The sequence below is a fragment of the Pecten maximus genome, chromosome 1 (genome assembly GCF_902652985.1).
Source record: "Pecten maximus chromosome 1, xPecMax1.1, whole genome shotgun sequence".
NCBI lineage: Eukaryota > Metazoa > Mollusca > Bivalvia > Pectinida > Pectinidae > Pecten > Pecten maximus.
The window spans coordinates 48810472-48834733 of record NC_047015.1 but is presented as its reverse complement, the minus strand read 5'-3'; the positions used below and the strand labels follow the sequence as shown (position 1 = coordinate 48834733).

Sequence of the window (24262 nt, the reverse complement as noted above, 5' to 3'; positions counted from 1 at the left end):
CACAGGATACATTTTGTAACAGTTGGGATGTAGAAACCCGCCATGCATCGTCATCAATATGACTCTCCCATACTATAAACAGTTAGGATCTCAAAACTTCCAGTAATTGTGTGTGATTTGACACAGGACATGATGTAGTGATGAAATACCTTGATCCTACTTTTAAGCTTCCCAATTGCTAATTTATATGAGAAACAAATTAATCTTTCAGAGCCCAGGACCGAAACTTGAAGACTTTTTCAGGTTGATTACCTTTTGGGTGTTCCTGTCAATGGCCTCACAACTATTTGTTCCACTGCCAGCCGCCATGATGATATCATTGTCACAAAACTGGGCACAGTACAGATAGGCCCCATCATGGCCGTGGAGTTCAAAGTTCATATCCTTCTTCACTTTGCCCTGAGAGTAGTCCCAAACCTGCAATGCCTGATTCTTCCTCCAGGAACCGGTCAGTATTTCAAATCCCTGAAATCAGCATCAAACAAGAGTCATATACTGTTTAGAATATAGAATCACTGACAATTCAATGTGTGATCTTTTATCCTCTTTAGTCAAGGGCATTTTCTGAGGGCTTTTTGGGGCTGATAAATTCCCAATTGAATATATTTCATATTTAAACCAAATTCTCAAAATTTGCAGTTTACTACTCAAAATTTCTTCCTCAATTCACTAACTTTCTTTCCAATCTGAAGCAAAATACCTAAACCCACACCAAAAACAAGATTGCTCCATGAACAGCCAGGGTCCTTTTAGGCAGGGTCTCCTTGTAGTAGTTGATGACTACCTCACTGAACGACATATGGGATGCCCATCACATGTAATTAGGGTAAAGTGTCTTGCCCAAGGACATGACTACGAGTGTACAGACCGGCTTGTTTCTCAGCTTCCAGGGAAACACAAACTGAAACCTGTTAGAAGAACCAGCAACAAATTGGTTTTGGAATTTATGAAAACTGTTGGGTTTTTTCTACTGAAATGTGTGTACCTTAATATCCAGACTGTCTCCACAAATATGTGGTCCATGGATTGCCCGTGATACAGCGTTTCCTTCTTTACGACTATCCCAAATCTGGAAATAATGCAAAATTTCATATCAACTCCTTTTATAATTTCTTATAATTAAGTCTACAAAAAATTAATAACACAGAGTACAAGACACTCTATCACCTTCACACTGTAACATTGAAAAACTTCTTCTCAGGAACCAATATGCTGCTTACAACTAAATTTCTTAGAAAGTAATCCTATAAATAATGTTGGTTCAGATCTGAGAAGAAAAAGTATATAGGAGGTTTGCGTTCGATTTGGGGGGAGTTATTTAAAATTCAGTGATGCTTTAAATATGTAAGACTTGTGAACTACTTAAACATGTTATACTTGAGTGAATTGTTGAATAGGAATCATATGAAATTCACCATGAAATAATTACCAACATTTTCATTTAGACTTCTCTTCTATGATATCAACAAAGGTTAAGAAAACAATACTGTTGGTCTGAAAGGTGCATTAAAATGATTTTATTGTGTATGTTTAAATTTTCACCAATGACTGAAACCAAAAACTCAAAAAAGATGTTCTGTACTATATATGAGGTTTTGATGCAGATTTATGCATTTGAAGAAGAGAGAGAGTTTACTTTGACAGGCAGAAAACCAGGACATAAGAAACATTGTATAATTGTTAAATTTCCAGGGCCTAATATTTCCCAGTTTTTCCAGTCAGACCCGAGTTTGCAGGTATTAAATTCCGCACAACCACGCCTTGTAAACATTCTGTAGTAAACACTTCTGCGCATCATTTGTAAACAAATATTTGCTGGATTTTTTATTTTCACGCTATATATTTAATGACTGTGAATAAAGCCAAATTAAATCCCCCATGAATATTAACAACTATACAGTATATGCCTGCTTTTCCACAATCGGACAAATGAAAACAGAGATAATACTAGTACCTTAAGATGTGCATCCCAGCCTCCAGTGACGAATATATGCTCATTTTCTGGGTGGTACTTCAGGGCAAACACTCTCATGGCACAACCGGCAGACTCTATTTCATTAGGGTTTTGTTTAACGCTGAAGCCCTCGTAGCACTTCTCTAACTGAAACAAAGCAGGTAACATATTTATGCAGTGAGGATTTTAAAAATCATGGTAGGACTTCCTAATTAAAGGGAGGTAACTGATTATAACTGAGCAAACATCTCTCAAAATTCTCTTTGATCAGTCCTTCCCATAGTTCTAACAACTTTTCCTTTGATATTTTATATCTAGTAAAAGCTATATTCGTACCTGGTATGTTTTGGCATCATATATACGTATTGCAAGATCCTTTCCTCCTGTGGCAAATTTCAGACCATCTATGTCAAAATCTAGACAGTTGATCTCATTTCCTTTTTCTGTAAAAAAATAGTTTAGAATATTTATATTCCATGCATCAGATGTGGCTTTGGTTAAAGAAATGACAGTGACTTTGTTATCGTGTACCACAATGTGAAATATCAGAAATTTTGACCTTCTAGATCCTAAGATTTAATTATCTCATGTAAGAAAATTAAGTGCTGATACCAAAGGACTGACTGTTTGTTTGTTTGCTGGGTCAATAGCCCTGTGAACAGCCAGGGTCATTTTAAGGCGGGGTCTCCTTGTAACGTAATAGTTGGTGCCTTCCTCACTGAAAAACATATGGGAGGCCCGTCTCTTGCCATCCAGAGCAATTAGGGTGAAGTATCATGCTTTTTGGTTTGTTTTTGTTTAACGTCCTATTAACAGCCAGGGTAATTTAAGGACGTGCCAGGTTTTGGAGGTGGAGGAAAGCCGGAGTACCCGGAGAAAAACCACTGGCCTACAGTCAGTATCTGGCAACTGCCCCACATAGGTTTCGAACTCACAACCCAGAGGTGGAGGGCTAGTGTTAAATTGTCGGGACACCTTAACCACTCGGCCACCGTGCCCATGGACACAGCTATGACAGCCCGTTCTCAACGTCCCAAGAAACACAAACCTCTATAAGTAGGAAGTGTCGAACCATGAACCTCGGATCTTCACCCTGAGGTTACGTGGCCGACACTCTAACTGACTGATCTATTGTGACCCCTGAAAGGACAGATTGACAAATGGACAGACACATTACTACAAGAGATTCTCTAAGAGTAAAGTGGCCAATCTGAGTGCATGACTAATAGGATCTGATACCTTGTCTATTTGAGAATGATTTAATCTCATGCTCAGTCAAGGACTGACATCCTGTAACAAAAGTTTGAGGGGAAATGTCGAATCGGATGTTGCAAAATGGTATAATAGAATCTTTCACCCTCTAATGGTGGTGAGAGAGGAGGATCTCAACCAGAGGGGGGAGATACGTAACAAACACAATCTTGCTGAGAGCCCACGTCTCATTCCCAAGAAGGGGGTAATGATTATTTTTCTCTTACCCTGTTTACCCTCTTAGGTATCTAATATTGATACATCTTGTATTACATCAATGCAAGGCAATGCTGACATAATTGAATTGTTGGCGTGATGTCATACAATTGTTGAGAATGTTCAAAGAGCATGTGTAGATTGTCTCAACCCTAGGGTGAGATAAGAAAATCTCACACCAGTAAATTGTGCATATTCCTGTCCAGGGCAGAAGAAAAACCAATCTCGAGTAACTCTGATAAACAGATTTCTTGTACAGGGTGTAAAAAGAACAAGAGATCCCAGAGGGATCTTGGCGCCCACCATTGAATGTTCTTCATAGGTTCCATGTCAGATTGATCTTTTCTCTACTTTTCTCTTCTTCTAAGTCTTACTAATCTGTGTAAATTCAGAAGAAACCTCTAGTACTTTTCAAACAAGGGAAACCTATATATAAAATTTAAGATTTAGGCACCAAGGGGAACCTATATATGGAATTTGAGAAAGATTCCTTCAGTACTTTCTGAGAAATAGCGATAACAAACTTCAATTGTCAAAATCCAAGATGGCTGCCTGTCGGCCATGTTGTTTTCCGATTGGTCTCAAAATGCAATATGCATAACTAGGCACGAAGGGGAACCTACATATGAAATTTCAGGAAGATCCCTTCAGTGCTTTCTGAGAATTAGCGATAACAAACTTCAATTGTCAAAATCCAAGATGACTGCCTGTCGGCCATGTTGTTTTCTGATTGGTCTCAAAATGCAATATGCATAACTAGGCACCAAGGGAAACCTACATATGAAATTTGAGAATGATCCCTTCAGTACTTTTTCAGTAATAGCGATAACAAACTTCAATTGTCAAAATCCAAGATGGCTGCCTGTCGGCCATGTTGTTTTCTGATTGGTCTCAAAATACAATATGCATAACTAGGCACCAAGGGGAACCTACATATGAAATTTGAGAAAGATCCCTTCAGTACTTTCTCAGAAATAGCGATAACAAACTTCAATTGTCAAAATCCAAGATGGCTGCCTGTCGGCTAGGTTGTTTTCCGATCGGTCCCAAAATGCAATATGCATAACAAGGCACCAAGGGGAACCTATATATGGAATTTGAGAAAGATTCCTTCAGTACTTTCTGAGAAATAGCGATAACAAACTTCAATTGTCAAAATCCAAGATGGCTGCCTGTCGGCCATGTTGTTTTCCGATCGGTCCCAAAATGCAATATGCATAACTAGGCACCAAGGGAAACCCACATATGAAATTTGAGAAATATCCCTTCAGTACTTTCTCAGAAATAGCGATAACAAACTTCAATGGTCAAAATCCAAGATGGCTGCCTGTCGGCCATGTTGTTTTCCGATCGGTCCCAAAATGCAATATGCATAACTAGGCACCAAGGGAAACCCACATATGAAATTTGAGAAAGATCCCTTCAGTACTTTCTCAGAAATAGCGATAACAAACTTCAATGGTCAAAATCCAAGATGGCTGCCTGTCGGCCATGTTGTTTTCCGATCGGTCCCAAAATGCAATATGCATAACTAGGCACCAAGGGAAACCTACATATGAAATTTGAGAAAGATCCCTTCAGTACTTTCTCAGAAATAGCGATAACAAACTTCAATGGTCAAAATCCAAGATGGCTGCCTGTCGGCCATGTTGTTTTCCGATCGGTCCCAAAATGCAATATGCATAACTAGGCACCAAGGGGAACCTACATATGAAATTTGAGAAAGATCCCTTCAGTACTTTCTGAGGATTAGCGATTACAAGAATTGTTTACGGACGGACGGACGGACGGACGGACGGAGGGAGGGACGGACGGACGGACGGACGACGGACCACGGACGCAGGGCGATTTGAATAGCCCACCATCAATCAGATGGTGGGCTAAAAATCAATCTCGAATACATCCGAGTAATATTTTTTTTGTATCAAATATGCATAAAAATGAAAATTAATTCTTTTTATATTTCAAATTCTTAATTTGAGTTTCAGAATGACAATTAAAAGTGATATAATGCATTTAAAAAAAGGTTGACAGATCGAATGAGAAAGAATGAATCTAACACTGTGTATCATGTGAGATTTTCCTGTCTCATTAGCGATGACAAGAAGCCAAGTGACAAACTAGACTGACCCATGATCCTTTCTGTAACATTGCCATCTTTGGTGTCACATTCAAACACTTTGCCTTCTGCAGAACATGCGAGGAGGATGTGATGATTCTTTGGATGAAAGCGCATGCACATGATCTGCAGGCCGCCATACCGTGCTTTCCTTAGCTCTCGAAGCATTTTACCAGTTTTGGACTCATATAACTAAAAAAATAAACTTTTGAGTCATGTATCATAGTCAATGTTAATCAGGAATTTTTTTTATAGAAAAATCACAGTTTCATCAGTGTGTGTATACACACAATCATTTCGTCAATTTAAATATCAATTATTGGCACTACAGATTAAGTTACCAGGCATTTAAAAATGATAAATTGCATGCTTCAGAATAATCAAATAAAGCTAAAATCAATATTGGTGAAGTAAGGCTAATCAATCATTCCATTATAGTTCAGATCTCCCTCATTTCTACACTTGGTCCATCCACATCAAAGGAAAGGAGAGGCTACTTTACCCCAAAAGGTAAGAAAGGTTAAATGAGATGGTTAGCAGTTGTGTAATGCTATCTTCATGGGGCTAATAAGACTCATTGTAAAATCAATATAATATTACTCAACTGGTTTTTTTTTTTTTTTTTTTTTTTTACAATAATTGAATTAAGAAGCACCCACTCAAAAATTTGAACAAAATGTCCACACCTGGAAGTGTCTTTTAATCTTTATACACGACTGTACACTTTTGTTAACATCATTTTATGTCATGTGGCATGCAGTTTTAATTCTAAGCATTAAATTCGACTTCTACTTTTTTTTTTTTTTTGGCATTTTCAAAATCATTTATATGTTTCTATCATAAAATTTCAAAATCATACTGATAAACCAAATATGAATTATTAATATAGTAATGCTACATTTTTCAACAAAATTTGACATTTTAAAAGCAATTCTGTGATGTCACAACAAACTTGAAGGGAGATAACTTACACTAATTGCACCATTGCCAAATCCCACAGCGAGAACCATCCCGTCGTATGAGTACTGTAACGAGTAGACTGGGCCTAGGGCATCTATATCAAAAGGTATCTCCTTGATGATCTGCATTCCGGAGAACCTCTGTGGCCAGCCTTTCCCTGAAAGGAATCATCATACATAAACAAATATACTTTTTATCCTTCATAAATAATGTATTTATCTTAAATATTTACTCCAGAAGATTCAGGGCTGTATGGTGATTCATATTTTTATCAGTATAACTGTTCTTCGGTTATTAACTATAATATATATATTTTTTCAAATATATGCTTTAAACTCAGGACCAACATTTTATATCCCCATCTAACAGTTCCATTCATGCTAGAATTTACCATGAGATGAAACAACAGTGATGAAAGATTATGATCCTCGTAAGTGATTCCTTTTATCTAACAAGCCCCAATTTCATCAATGTTTTTTAACTTTAAATTTTCCATAGGAAAACATTCCAAAAATTGAGAAGATTTTTGTCTTACTGTAATAGTAAATGCCATCCTAAGGAAAATTCCATATTAAGGAATTTCCTTGATTCAAGGAACGTGAATGATACTTCGGGCAGGTAACAAGTATCTGCAGCAGATTTTGAGATATTCTTACATTGCCCGTAACGAGGCAATGACATCCAACTAAAATAGCTATACACATAAAGGTTACACATGTACATTTATTTTTATATATTGTAAATCCTCACAATAGTCTTAATCATAAAACTAATTATCCCATTTCCTATAATTTCTGTCAAAGTGAATCCCCATATTCCTTACCTTCATAACACACATCCATTATGTTATATCACCGGCACCTTGACTAGTGCTATCCTAATTACCAGATCAAGGAAGCGGTGATTCTGTATTAGCTGTACCTTGGACTAATTACATTATTTAGTATGGGTACTACTGTGTTAACCACAGCCTAGGAGCCATCTTATCTTAGCTGTAATTGGCAGCTGGTCCAGCTTATCTGAATTGCAATCACCACCGAACAGCATTATTGGATGAATTACTGCATTTTAAATATGCAAAATCTCATTTTATTTTTTTCATTTCAACTGATGTCAATTCCTTTTTTACCTGACAGAGCTAGAATTGTGAAGAATTGTAATCAAGTTGAAGAGTAACTTAATATCCATCCCAGATCAAATAAATTTCAATGCAAGAATTAAAGCATAAAAGGGAAATAACTCCATGAATATCATTGAAATAAAAAAAATTGCAATTGCAAACACACAATCACTAACTACTTGGGGTACTCATCATATTTCATTACAAGAGACCCAAAGGATCAGCATTGCTCCTCTGCAATTACAAATGTAACTTGAAAGTTGATCTGCCTTTGTATTTGATGCTAAGCTGAATATTTCTTCATTGCAATATTAAAGTATGCATTTTCGACACATTTGACCCATTACCTTGAAAGTAGGTCAAGGTCACTAAATTGAACAAACTTGTTAGCCCTTCACCCCAGCATGCTACAGGCCCAATATGTGGTCTCTGGGCCTCTTGGTTATTGAAAGAAGTTGTTTAAAGGGGGAAATTTGAGGCAGGACAGACTGATCAACTGGCAAAGGATGCAACATCATAGCATAAGCCCCATGCCTTTCAGGCAGGTGAGGTAAAAATTGGAGGAGAGAGTAAGAGGAAGCATATTACCCCAGACAAACTTCAATCTACAGTAACTTTTAAGAAGAGGTAGACAATACTTGTTATTGTATTGGGATAGTCCTACATATAAGGAAGTACACTTAGCAAACACAGAAACAGAATTTATGTTAAACATTTACCATTTCGGAAATCACAAGGGAAAAGTGTCATAATCTGGGAAAGAACATTTCAGTATAAGGCTCATAACTGTCGATGTAAGTTGTATCCAGAATTTGTCTTGAAATTTAGACATGAAGTTTTCCACTAATGTCCCTAGTTTAGGACTAAAGTGTGATATTAATACCAGCCAGGTTTAACTATAACAATAGTTTTTATCACACTTAATCCACCAACAAGATTGTTTCTAGGAAGTCATTGCACCATCTGGTAGACAAAACAACTAGCTGACATATCCTGGCTAGTTAATAGAATGGATTGAGAGATAAGTTTCATGTGTAACCTTTTTACTGTACAAGTATGTTAAAATTCCAGTAGAATTTATGGAGATATAAATCAGATAACTCAATACTTTATGTAAACCAAAGATAAAACCACACTAGAATATCAAGTAGGTAATCTCTTTTCGGTTTTTCATTTTATATGCTTAAGACTGAAAAGTTTTAATTTGTTTAAAACCTCAACTGAAAGCACAATCTGACTTCAAAATAAAAACAGCCGTTTCTCTTAACAACGGACATTGGCTTGGTTTAGGTATTATATTGTTTTTACTACTGATCACTATATCACATAATTTAGTCCCTTACTGGTGAAACCTGTGGGAGTATAGATTTCCTCTCTGTCTGACTTGTACAAGTATGTAACGCTCAAGTTTGTCAGCCCTCTAGTAGCTTCATTCCCCGAGTGATTTTGTTAAACTTAATACAATGATATATCAGGATTTTTGGGTCAAGAACCAGGTCATTGTTACTATTTTTAGTGTGGGTCAGTAGGGAACATGTATTGCTTTAGCAATATCCTGTATGCTTGTTTTTATGACATAACACAACCGTCAGTTTTATTACCACACATGTATCATGAAATAAATTGGCAGCACACTCTTGGCCAGTTAAATGAAATTTGATGACTACAAGAGTTCTAGTATCAGTAGTCTTAGAGTAGCAAAGCTAAGAGACAGCATTTCAAACCCCAGTGTTCTCCCTGTAATTTTGTTATGCAGGGTCCCATGGACTCTCAGATGTGAACATTTGGAGTCCCATTTTGAAATCCAGGAGTCCCATGACATTTTAAAATTGACAAAATCATGATAAAGCAGTTTCAGCATCCAAGTTGGTCATCAGGTATAATAATGTTGCCTTATGTAATAAAATACAAACACAATAAAATACTGAAATCAACTGTTATTTCTTCATTGGATGGCAGTTTTTGTAATTACAATACATCCCAAGGATGCACAGGCATTTAGTTTGGGAGTCCTTTATGTTTATTCTGCATCCAAGATGCAGGAAACCTGCGTCAAGGAAATCCTTGAAACCTATAACTAAGGCATTATATAGGGCCACAAGCCGCCTGACCAAAAAATGTGGAATAGAGACCCTGAAAAATGAAAAGCAAAATGTATTCTCAGCCATCTAACAGATTGTATAATAGCTAGGTTCCCTACACCACTCTGAATCTAAAAGGTAATGTATTTCATGTCTGGCAGTGAAAGTGGTATCGAACAGTATCAGGAGTTACAACACAAAGCACAACAGGGATGGAACACAGGAATGGGCAGTGAAATCTCAAGTTACCTGGAAACCAAACAATAAACCTACATAATAGAATGAGATGTCACAGGGAACAGCTCTGACACTAACAAACACTGCTCTGCTTCAAAGACTGATAACGCCAATTGAGGCGTAATTATACTTTCAATCGTGTCGCCATCATCAATAATAATTACCTGGAAATGAAAGTTCATACTGGTTTTAATGAGGTGGAGGAGATTCACAAACGAGAATTGTCTGGAAAACAGCTACAGTATATGGCTACACAATCAACACTGAACAATTAAGGAGGTACATCATTATTGGTAACAGACACTAGGTCACCAGCTCATCAATCCACAAGAATCTCTTACTGAAATCTTGTTAGAGCAAATGTGCAGACTTGTTCAATAAATGTTATAAAGAAGTGCCAAAAAATGAATATTTACAATAGAAACTTCAACTCTTACACTATTAGCTGAATTTGTTAAAAAAATAATTACTAGCAAATGGTACAGGTTACAACTGTGATCTCTATAAACATTAGCATGCTGGGTATTGCTAAAGCAATACATATACCCGAATGAAAATAGTGAGTGACCTTGACCTTGACCCAAAAACTCTTAAACTCAAACTTGATCTGTAGATACTCATACTGAAGTTATATACCAACTTTCACCAACATTCACTGAAGCATGGCTACATGAGAAAAGAGTGGAAAACTGTGTTGACAGATTGTCAGACAGACGGACGGACGAATGGACAGACAGATGGACGGGGAGGAAACCTGCAGTACCCGTGGTTTCACCAGTAGGGGACTAATAGGTAGTAATAATGATACACAATACATCAGGTATATGCTATTGTCCTAGTTTAACAATAGATGCCATGTCCTGAGAAATCAAATTGCTTATTTTACCAGTCTTTCGGCAGTAGTACCTATTTCCCTTCTATTTTATGAACCAATAAAAACTTCAAGGTGGGATCCAATAATTGGCAAACGAATCGATTCATTTTTCCTTAACTTGGAGTCTATGTCATCATATCAACCGACATTCCGAGCCAATCCAGAGAGAGGTGATCAGAGCTAGAACTTGACCTTGACGCTTCAGTTCAATTTAATGTGTTGCACACAATAGTGAAAGACTGTATATACACATATACTCTCTTTAAATATATTTTTTCAGATTTTTGGAAATTGTGGCTTGGAAAACTGTCATTTAAATGCCTGTGTGGTCATTTACAGTGTGGCAGTTAAAAATTTGGGATTTGGGGACTATAAGATGCATCATACCCGCATTGTATGAGCAAGTTTCATGAGGAAAATAATGTTTGTTTACATATGGCATTGAAAGGTGAAAACTGAAGCACAGTTCAATAAAGGATTAGCTTGAATGGGTATAATAAAATACTCTATAACTGTACAATGCCCATATGCGTGGAACACTAAATATATAACAAAACACTGGGGTTAACGTCTTTTAACCTGGCACCTAATATACCGAAGGCCAGTCAAAAACTCTTTTTCTCATAATGAGAAAATTTTACTGACTTAAATACCACTGCTATACAAAAGTCTATTTATGATCTACACAAGGTCATTTGTTGGTCATAAAATGAAAAAACCGAACAAAAGGACGATTTCAGAATTAGAATTTAAGTATTCATTATTCAACTTTCAAAAATGTATGTATGATTTTAATTTTTGGTTTAACATGCGCATGGGAAAAAAATTATTGACTTAAAAATGTAAAATAAATATTCATGATAAAACATTGATAATTGATGACTTTGAGATGCTCAGGGCTGAAACAATCCATATGAGATTCATATTTTGTCTATTTCTTCGACTTGATTTCAAATTTCAAATGAAGCAATAAGGGTTGAAGGTAGGTGCACATGTGGAAGAACTCCTAAATAAACTTCATAAAATCACATCAATACACGAATATAGCCATTGTAGATAAAAGTCAGTTATTAAATGGTTCAGCGATGAGACTTTAAAGTTTAGGATTCATTTTTACAAGTTGAATACACTTGTACTTGTATTGACGTAGTTTGGGATCTTAAAAAAACATTTTTCAGAATGCATTGATTATGAATTAAAAATAATTTGTTAATAGGCTAATTATGAATAAAACACAGAAAACTTGTTGAATAAAAAAATATTGTTTACTAATCATTTCCTGTTCAGAATAATTGTTGTAGTCTATACTGTATTTGTAGTGATGGACAGAAAAGCTATGCCTTACATTAAGTCTAGGACAGTGTTTAAATGTGCTACTTGATCGGATCAAAAATGAGCAAATTATATGAAGTAGATCTAAACATGAAAAGCTCAAATTCAAATTTCAAGGTAGACATTCAAATATTGACAATTAACTAGCACTTAACCACTCGAGACATGCATTTGCATGACGTGTCAACATGGGTAATACAATGTACACCTGCCTCTAAAAGTTAACAAATCACAAATTCTCAAACGATCTTATTTTTTTTTAATTTGAGGACTTCTAGCTAACTTTATAAGACATTTTCCTTCTGGTGACATATTAGCTCAACTCCTATATGTCACCTCCTACTTCTCTTGATAGTACATTGTATACAAGCATAACCTCTAATTGTTTAGGCCATCTTTAAAAATATCTTGGTTTGCTGTAACCCGACCACAGGGTTTTACATATGGGTAGGTAGGTAGTGCTGAACTTTTTTTTATTCAGTTCTGAAAACAGATTTTAAACCTTCAATACAAAAACAAACCAGAATATAAACTGTTTGGAAATCAATATTTATGTTGTGATCTTAAACAAAAGAAACACACACCAAGCTTATCCCAATTGTCCCCTGCCTCCCCTGCCGCTTTTGGCAATAAAGATAAAATGGATGCAACATGAATTTCATATACTACATACTGTATTATTCTTAGCTTACATAGAGAACCATATAACACTGACCAAGCAACATCAGGCCGAAGAGGACTGCTCACAGCAGATAGTTGGACCATCAAGCATGGCGTACCCAACTTCTGTATAACATCCTGGCACCAGGACTTAGACTTACCAGGCAGAGAAGGATAAATGTAACCTCCTCTCATGGCCTGAACACTCAGCCTTCATGGCCATGAAAGGAGATCAGTTACACAGTACTATTGCTAAGAAGAAGTTGACAGGAGAAAACAAATTCAAGGGCAGTAACTCCAACAATTTTGTTTTCATGAGCACTCGTTTAAGAAATTCATCAAAATATTGTCAATTATACACATTCCAATAAATTTGAGTTATATCCATCAATAGATTGTAGAACTGAGAGCAAAAAAATCAATGTAACACAAACGGAGGAACAGACAACGCCATTTCTCTGACCCCTCGAATAGCGTTGCGGCAAGAACAACTTATATAACAAATGCAAAACCAATATAAATGTTATATTGATAGGGATTGGGAAGGCTGAGTCTAGGTATAATGGGCAATTTTCAGTGTTGTAAAAATTCCAATGGGACATTTGTTTTTTGCCTATGTGAGACTTTCGAATTTCTATGGGCCATTAAAAAACATTTTGTGCCTGTGGCCCATGCCCCTGTCTTTGAAGTTAGGACCCAACCCATGAGGTATATACACGTATGTAGAAAAACAGGTACCCCTGTTGTGTTGATATGCTACTACAGTAGCAAAAGCTCGGTACTGAAAACATGCCATATTGATCATTATATGAGATATAGATCAGTTGTAACCACAGCCAATAATTCTCGTTAACGGCATTCATACTACAGTAAATAGCACTTAATTCACTCAGGTTTATTTTCACTGTCATCGGGTGCCTGTGAATAAAAACTCTACTAATTGGTTTGTCTTCCCAGAAGAGTTGTTAAGACTAGTGAATATTCTATCAACATTCTGTAACTAAAATTAAATTCTCAGAAACAGTTCTGCAAAGCTGTGACAAATACTGACAATTCAATGCTTCCTGAATCACATCAATAGAGTACAAAAATGTATATGCGACTGATGCATGTATCGGAGTTTTTTTTATCAAAGATATCATGATATGTGTTAAAACTGGTTACAACTGCAGTGATTTCATTATATGTGAAATATTTGAAGTTGCGCTTTGTATTGCTGCTTGGATTCTTTAACAAATTACAACACTGTAATGTTTTCTGAGAGTAGATATTACAATATTTATATCAACTAAATACAGAACCAGTTTGTATAACTAGAATATGTGATGATATTCCTTTTGGTGTGTGAATGCTATAACTGGCAATCCCATATTGATAAAACTCCCATGGGAAACAGATTTTGCCCTGGAAACTTTTACCCTATGAAAGAACTTTTTCCCTCCTAGCTGAATTAAGATTTGCCCCTGTAACAATTTAAGCGAGATGTTTAGAGTAGAGAGAGTTATAACTTTTTCTACATTGTAAAAATGGTCTTTCCTTATTTTGTAGAAATTGTGAAAGTTGAAAATTTACAAAATGAAAACATAATTTATAAACTGACCTTGCTCAATCTGTTGGCCAGCCAATATGGCTTGCTCCAGTCTCCTTCGTGACATGTTGGCGGCTTGGTATCCTCAGTGTTTAGCGTCCTCAAAATATTGTCAAGATGTTCTGACTCTGACGTCGTCCTAACTGTACAGAGTCGTCTTTTTACTCGTCAGAAACAAACAAGTGTGAGCCAGTCTCACATATCCAAACGTCAATATCAGTGTCGGCTCTCAATCACGCTCTTTTGCTGCTATACAGTCATGACAGGGTTGCCAAGCTCACCTCTGATTCAGACATAATATGAAAAGAAGAAAGTGAGAAATTAATTCAGGATGTCAGATAAGACAGAATTCATCCATCTGTAAATTAAAAGTTAACGTGTATTATGTGTTCATATAGTGCAGGTACATTCCGGTGATTAATAAGTGGCAGAAGCCATCGCGTCCGATTTAAATGGAACATTTCCAAAAGGAAGTGAGATCATTAACAGTAATGAGGGTTTTCCTGATGAATATGCAGCTTTCAGGATTCCGAGTATTTAACTCGGATGACAATGACTGATTTCTACAGCTTGCATTCCAAACCATTAAGCAGACTTTTCATGTAGATACAAAGACATTCAGAGATCTATTGTAATTCCCTTCGACCACATTACCGTCACAACTAAGTCTGATCCATTTTGCTCTTAACTAAATCATTATTGTACACCTTTCAGTAAATTAATAATTAATTAGCTAACGGTCATGTTCGTGATTAGATTTGCGACTAATGTTCCAATATAAAACATTGTTTAGAATTTATAATTAACAGGATCGAGTTCCAATAGTCAACTCTCCAGTACTCCAGTAGGGAGTCCCGGAGTGACCAGGCACTCACATATGTGTGATGGTAGCTCCTTCGTGACTTCGTACATGATCACAACCGCTAATGGAAAAGATTTCTTGATCAAAGCAATATTGATAGAATTTATTAAAGGGTTAATTAATAATGTTTATAGGTAATACAGACTTCTCATCGTATAAAAGGAAGCCAGACTTACTGTTGGGTGTACAGGTATAAACATAGAATGCATTTTTAGTGAATAGAATCTTTAACAGAAGTTTATAGATTTTGACTTAGTAATCATATGGTAATGATATGGGTATGACTAAAAATCATCAAGATCTTGATCAAGAAAATCTTATATCAAATTCAATTGAATCACATTTACAGACAGATTTTTGGAATTTTCCGGATTTGTTAGGATTGTCCAAATTCGTTCCATAACCATTCCAGATCTGTAAAATTTTTTGCAGATCTGTTTTAGAATATACCTGATCTGTTAGATTTTCTCAGATCTGTTTTAGAGTATTTCAGATCTGCTAGATTTATCTAGATCTGCTCCATAACGTTCCAGATCTGTTCCATTTTTTCCAGATCTGCAGAAGAGTATTTCAAGATCTGTTAGATTTTCCCAGATCTGTTTTAGAGTATTTCAAGATCTGTTAGATTTTCCCAGATCTGTTTTAGAGTATTTCAAGATCTGTTAGATTTTTCCAGAGCTGCATGTTTTCATAATGTACATTCCAGATCTGTTAAGATTTTTCCAGATCTGCTCCATACACATACTGTTCCAGATCTAATTCAAACTTTAAAGTTTTCCAGATCTGTTTTAGAATATACCAGATCTGTTAGATTTTCCCAGATTTAATGTTATCGAGTATTTCAGATCTGCTAGATTTATCTAGATCTGTAATGTTCCAGATCTTTTCCAGATCTGTTTCAGATCTCATGTATACGAGTGTATATCTTCACTATAGACTTTCTGTAAAAATTCCTAGTCAGAATTTTACTTAAAATGTGATCATTCAGTACAGAGAAGTTTTATCAGATTGGCTATGAGACTGAAGGAGGGCCAATTTACAGAAAAATGGCTGGCTGGCAGTGTGATTTATGATAATCAAACTTCTATACAGCTCTATTTAAGCGTGAAATCTGATGGAAAATTTACAAAGCATATACATGTAAATGTGTATTTAAACTGTGCATAGCTGGAAATCTGGTGATATATTACCATAAAACGAAAGTGCCATTACAAATTAGGTTTTCATTACCATTTAAGTGTTCATAATCCATCAACATGAATGCAGTAATACAGTATTACCTGGAACAGTGATTGATGCCACCTGTAGTGATTATTTCATCAAACAAATCTTGGAGTATAACGAAGTAAAAATATTTACTTCAGATTGGATCGAAACATTGAGTAAACACATCTTTTTTTAAAGATATAGATTATATGCTAATTTATACCTTTTTTCCCCCACATTAGTTGGTGAAATCCTGTTGACTTAGAGTATACGTTACATGTTTTATTGAAATTACATTACACAGTATTACAGTGCCATACAATCATAATTTTCTAACCATGAATGGGGAAAATTTTACATGTTTATTATGTTAAAAATTTACATGCTGATAATTTTTTCATGAGTGCTATCTTGACTAGTTTTAAAATGCAGTGTAAATTTTAGCTGTATACATGATGGCACACAAATTTTGACCCCTGACTAATCTGGTCTATTTGTGTACACAATTGGAAAGAATTAGAAATTTTTCATTTGTTTTTGGGACAAATACGCTTAAATGCATTGGGTCAGTGAATTGGGTAATTTTGCGCACCTTTGAGTTCTATTGGCAAGAAAAACATTGATTTAAGATGCACATTATTCAAACACAGACTGCTGGTAAAAATGAGACATGTTTACATCAAATACACACACCTGTGTGTCATATTTGTGTGTAAACAAGTCATAGAGTTAAGTCATAATCCTGTGTTATATTAAAGTCAATATCGACTGTGTCACAGAAAACGCATATACATTCTGTATTCATTTCGACTGATCAAAGATAAGAAAAAAAAAGTGATAAGAGAAATTTTTCAATTTTTATCAGATATAACTAAAATCACCTTATGATGAAACACTCATAAACCAGTGTATTGTTAAAATGTTGCATAACCACAGATATAGTTCTCTGTAGTTTTACGACCAAGTCTGATCGGCCCATTATAGTCGGTGAAAAAGTGGATTAAGTAAAGTCAGGTGTAAATTGAAACACAATATCTCACCTGAGTAGCATACCTAACATTTGTGGATGTATGAATTGATTATCAGCGACCTTGAATTGTTTTTAAATTGAATACACCCGGAAGATAGTAGTGATATGTGGAGTTTTCAAAACAAATTTAGTAAAATTTGTGCCTTAGTACGGCTGAGCTACATACCACGGTATTATTAATCAAATTTGACACATATAGAATGTCTAGCTGAATATTCTACCACAAACCTCAGATACATACCAAATTATAGAGCCACTACATGAGAATTCCAAAATGGTTCTGCTTAATCCTGTGACTGAACTGTAAACCAGGTATATAGATTTTAAGTTCCACAAGTACATTATACACATACGTTAATATCCCAAAACAAGAAATCCTTGTCTAGTCACTGTTTACTTCAATATAAATCAACATGTCCACAAGTTGTTTACAACAATTACCTAAGTCTGACGTTCCAGTACGGTCAGGATTTGGACTTTTGATTCAATGCCAGAACCAATATGTTAGATTGTTTTCAAACATATTTTTCTTTGAATCACTTAATGTAACGAGAATGACATGTTTTTGTACTTTTCAGTCTTTGAGTCATATGCCGAACAAGTCAATATTTGTACTTTTGAACCCACTTAAGTGTCTACATTGCTCGACCACCCAGCTCAAACCAACTGTGACATACCTTTTTGTAATCAATAGATGTCAAATAAGTTGATCTGTATAATACATGAATTGTTCCTATTTAAAATTGTCAACGGACATTATCTGTGAACAGGGCTTTTTCTGATGGCTTTTTGGGGCCGTTAATGGGCCCCATTCCCAATTGAAATTATTTCATATTTAAGCCAAATTCTCAAAATTTTACTCCTGAAATAATCTTTTCCAATTCATCAATTTTCTTCCCAAAATGAGACAAAAAGGCCCCTTCCCAAACCAGTGAGAAAAAGCTATGGTGAATTAATCCTCTTAACTACTTTTGTATAGCAATTTCACCCTAAAGTCTGTGGTATATCTATCAATTTAAATATATGTTAATTTTGTTTTTAAGTCATAAAATTAAAAATTTAACTTTATTTATTTTACAGCAATTGTGATAAAAGTTTTAATACCAACAATAATATATTAATCACTCTTGTTGGTCCTGATGGACGTGTGTGAGTGGTCTTAAACTGTAGGAGAAAGCCAGAGAAAACCGACATAATCCCGCAGAGGAACCCTATACCTTTTCAAGTCCAATAAGGGAATCGAACCCTGGCCACCTAGGTGGCTGGCAAGTGTGTTATCCACTGTGCTGCCCGACTCACATTAATACAAATGACATTCTTCAGATCCCTTCAATGCAAGCAGATGCCTGTTATCTTTTCATTATTAATATCTAAAAATTTTCACTCCAGACATGTAGAATTTAAAATCTTTTAAATGCTGGTGTACCTTGCTTGTCAATACCTCTCTAAATGTAACTAACCGGATACCAGAAAAAAATGTGTTTTTTTTACTGATTTGATTATTTTGTGTATACACACATTCACATAAAATCTATGAATTACTTTTTAGCATACATGAATATATTGGGAAGACCACACAAACACTTTACATTTTATAATAGTATGACGGCAATAAACTGAAAATACTAGCAACATTTGAAGTTTAATTTGACTCACCTGGATGGTGTTGAATGTCTAGCTATCCATAAGGTTATAGTATATATATATACGTGTATCAAACTTTATACAGGTGTGTATAGGGTGTTTGTATCACTATCACAGGTGTGTATACAATCACCTTAGTCAGAATATTTAGATAATCAACAAGGAAATTTCAAAAGATAAATTCTACAATTTACACCGATTTCATTTTGTAGAAATTTCACACTAGTTGGAATGTCCAAAGGGTTGTATATTGGGCGACCCAATTAAACGGGAATGAACACCTTAATGCCCCCTTGTTGTTTGTAAACAAGACATTTCAAAAGACGCCTAACCAACCATGTTCTTCTTTACAATTCTTTCTGATTAACTATGGTTGAACAATTATCTACCATTCTCGAGAACTAAACACTTCATTATGTGTCCAGTGACATTCCCCTAACACACTCACACAGGCAGATAAAGAGGTTTATTGTTATAGATGTATTTTAATATTCTGTTATCTAAAAAAATATTATCAATGTATAACTATATATATTGTATTTAATAAGTACAGTAACTTTTAATTTGCCCTAGATCCGTCGCACGATTTGACCTACCTTATCTGAAAAAGCTGACATTATTTTAAAGAACAATCAATAGTTTATCATAACAAAAGGCTTAAAGGGCCTGTAATTTCCCCACATGGATATAAATAAGATAGCGCTTAAAGGGTCTGTAATTTCCCCGCATGGATATAAGTAGATATACATAGCCAAATATCCGAATGAAACATGATGATCAAATTGGTACTTCTCCATTTTGGGCACAACAACTACAAGTGTAGATTGGAATTTGATTCAAATCCTGTTGATGGTTGCAAGAAACTTTGATATCATGTAAATAAACAAATATTAACACTCAGAGGTTGTTTGTCACCCTTCAGGTTTACCTAATATATACATGTATACAGAAATCTATTACATGAACTCAGATCCAAGGAACAAGCATATAGTAATACCAACTTCTTGACTTTGGAAATTTCTTTAGTAAATATCACCATGTTCTCACAAAGTCCCATGGTGGAATTAAAAATTAATCCTGGTAGCATGATTTTGTTCATCTCCTCATACCTAGCAAGGAATATATATAACTATAATGGTGAGATTAAGAGTAACTCTATAATTATGTATCAAACAGCAAAGACACCTATGACCAAATATGTAGGTCAAGGTCGGAAAACTTAATTTATTTCAAAGAGACTATGTCAGCTGAATGGTCCATATACATATACATGTATGTGCAGTCTAATAGGTAAAGCAACTTCTATAATATCAAAAACTTTCACCATTGGTTTACAGGTACATGCATGGTCACCTGAAAATGAGCTAATGTAGAGCACCAGGTTACTGTATTTGACTTTTGATAAACAGGACCACTGAGTTTACAATAAGTGGTATATAAATTGGTACACACAGATTTGTCCGGTCACCGTGCATCACATTTATAATTCAGGTTTATTATTCTTAAGTACAAGATAAGCCATCTTATTAACATAATATATATTTCAGTCGAACATGTTCAAAAGTAGCTCTTCAGAGTTGACACCACTGTAAAAGTGGCAGACTGAAGATAGTGTTAAAACTGAAGCATTAAAAGTCAATACAATTTTAAAGCAACATTTTATATTCATGATATATACTAAAAATGATTTTGATAAACAATCTTTAGTTACAATTTTGAAATAATTAAATAGGAATAAGGAAAGCCTATTACTATAATTCCAACAAGATTGTGTAAATTCTTAAAACAGAAACATTTAAATTTGCAAAAAAAAACACAAAAAAAACCCACAAGATTAATGGCTGCTATTGCAAAAATTAAGCACATCATGTATATATACCAATTTCAACCACTGCGTGCTAAGCAGCTTGTAGATTGATTCTATTTGAACATGTGCCCAGTCAGCCAGTTGGCCGTGGCCTTTTTGGGTACCTATGATCAGTAGCACAGGATTTGAACAAACAATGTGTGATGTATTGTGGTTGTACATTGCTTTCTCGTAAATTTAAAATCCCTGATCTGTCTTGTCATTTACTCTATGTCGCAGACTTAACTAAGTTGGCAAAACAAATTATTTTTGTTGTTTTTTTTCTTCATAATGCATATTTTTTATGAGATTCATCAATTATAAATATTACTACCTTGACAAACCAAAAAACATTGACATATTATCATCTGTAATTTTGGCTACAGCATACAGTTGAGTTCAGCACTATGATAAATTAATGGATATTTCCAAAAATGTTATTTATATATATATGCTACAACAGTAATTAAAGATTCATTAGTCACGAAAAGTTTTAAAAAAATCAATTAACATTTAATGCTTACAATACTAACAACTAAACATGTAGGTCAGGTAACTATTAAGTATAGATCACCAAACTGCTTTTGAAGTGTTGAGTATTAATTCTTTTACAATTGACTGTTACACTAATATATCTTGGTCATTTATAACTTAGTAGTATTTTTTTCATATTATCAGGTCATTTGTGGAGGCAAATATGAGGTTTAGTGCTAGCCTTATGTTATATGGTATACCCTGACTCGATCCCTGAGATTCTAAGATTCACAAAATATATCATTATTTTATATATTAATTAGTTTCTATCCTAATTACCATGATGAGTATAATAAACTTTCTATTTAAAGTATCATTAGTGCAGCATAAAATATATATTGCATTTCCAATTAAACTACTTAAATTACGACTAATTAACTTACCTGAACTTTCTACCTACAGCTCTCTCTAAGTACACCTGTTCCTGTGCTGTACCTAAATGAATCTGCGATAGCTGAAAAGCTGTGTCTGAACCTGACCCTATTTGAAGACACTACAAGATCCTGTTCTAAACCGTTAAAGCCAATTGAAGTTTAATAATTTTTACAGAGTGAGCTTTTGCATTTATTTAAAGGGAGCGCTATTCTCATGTGACCCTTTAAAACCTCCAGATTGTGTTTAGGATAAATTTAAGTCCGTGTTTATACCGGTCGACATCTCATGGTCATAGACATAGTCTGCACAGGTATGAACCTGTAAACCTGTTTACCGACCACTAATCTGTTCTTAGACACCCATCAAATTCAACCATTCAATGTATACACTGTACAAGCAGGTCCAAGTTTTCAATAAATACCTATATATATATATATATGTACTCTACTACAGAGGAAATACATATTTGTTGGGACAAATTGTTTACTTCTAATGTATAAAAACTTACCATGCATTTATATAAAAAAAAATGTATGTACTGATGAATTCACACTCAATAATTATGGTCATTTATTGGACATACCGTAAATCCGAATTTTATCTTCTTAAAATTTGGCATCAGCTGATACCATCTTTTGCTTTTTCTAAGATAAATATGACTCAAAACTCATGAGTAGATGAACAAATTAAAGGCACATTTTTAACAAGAACCCAGATATGCTCCAGACAAACTGCAAACTTTGGTATCAAAGTTTGATAACTGTCTTCTGAAACACAAACAAGAAACAGTAACTGGTGGCTTGCAATGTTTTTTTTTCAGAGGACATAGGAGAGCGATGATTATGAAGCAAAACTAAAAGGATGGATACATGCATGCAGATACACAAATGAAACCACAGGGTTTGATGGATACATGCATGCAGATACACAGATGAAACCACAGGGTTAGACTCGCTTGTATAAAAATGTCTCCTCTTGTAACCGGTATTTAGTCTAATTAGAATTAACAAAAGTGATGATGAAAATTTCAACAAAGACATGTATCCCAAATCATTTCATAACTGTACACGATACTAAATAGTTCTGATTGTTGACCAACTGGTCACAGTAAAAATTTCTTCCTTGATGTCCATTCCTCATAAAATCAATTCCAGATTTTCCCGACTGTGTTATAAATCAGACTTTACGAAGACAGTTGTGGTTATTCTTAAAGGTTCAATTAATGATACAATATCATAGGACAAGTAATATCTTCAACTTAAATTCTGTACACATATCTTAATTTTAAAATTGAGAATGTTGAACCCATGAAAGTATTCAACATAAACATAGCTATAGATAGGAAATGTCACTGGCCAATATCAGGTACGATATATACAATATCAACATGACTGTGCTTTAAGAAATTCCACATTACAGTGTTAATGTATCAAGTAACAATAAAGGAATTTAATCATGTAAATAATGTATAGCTAAAACTCAGTATTATTACTTATACACCAAAGATGTGTTATTCAATTCACATGTATGCTGCTGCATATATAAACTGCATTATAAATACTTTAAGTTTTACAATAGAAACAGTTGTTCATTGATCTTGAGAATTTTCCATCGCACTAAAAACCTTACAACAACATATTAAAGCGGGGAATATATAATACAAGTGAAGTAGCCTAGATTGGACTGATGCCATTATAAATGATTATTATATTACTGTATAACTTCATAATACCTGGATGAGAACTTGATGTTGAAATTAGGAATCACTAAACGATGATTTGGATTTTACTGACATATATAAAATGAAATTCAGGTTAAAACTAGATTTTAAATTCCCAGAATATTAACTGGAATTGGATTCCTGTGTTGGTTAATTATTAACTACAGCTCCTGACAATTTGCTTTATATTGTCATCTGTGGTGTTCATATTATCAATATCAGTGTATGAATAATTTAATTAATTGGGCCTAATTATATAATTTCACCATGAAATTCCAAAGCCAGTCAGTTGGCTGAGTATTGGCTCTGATGTATACATAATTCATTGGTGTTAAAGGGATATGGAACACTCATAAAATGCTCTCCCCCAAGAAAAAGATTAATTTCCAATCAAACATCAGACATATACATTTGAGTACAACTTAATGCAAGAGTTATTCCCCATGTGAGCGTACTAATACATAATAGATGAAGTCAGGATGCATGGTAGGCTATGACACCAGGTAAAATAACAGAGCAAAAAAAAATATTCAATATATAGATATGTTACAATATTCAAATATTCCTCAGGTCAGCACTTCAGAGGATGTTTTCATCTATATTTATACCATTGTGTGCATATATAAGAAAACACACATATTATATTGAAACAT

General features: G+C 34.7%; 1 protein-coding gene across 1 annotated transcript; it reads right to left on the bottom strand.

Moving 5' to 3' along the window:
* Nucleotides 1–252: 252 nt before the first annotated feature.
* On the bottom strand, nt 253–22038 carry LOC117336571 (WD repeat-containing protein slp1-like; the record flags this gene model as incomplete). Its single annotated transcript, XM_033897185.1, is given in 8 exon segments — nt 253–465; nt 986–1069; nt 1955–2101; nt 2291–2397; nt 5552–5732; nt 6512–6657; nt 14405–14675; nt 21898–22038. Coding segments are annotated over 7 exon segments (933 nt in total), but the record flags the coding sequence as incomplete, so codon positions are not given.
* Nucleotides 22039–24262: the final 2224 nt, after the last annotated feature.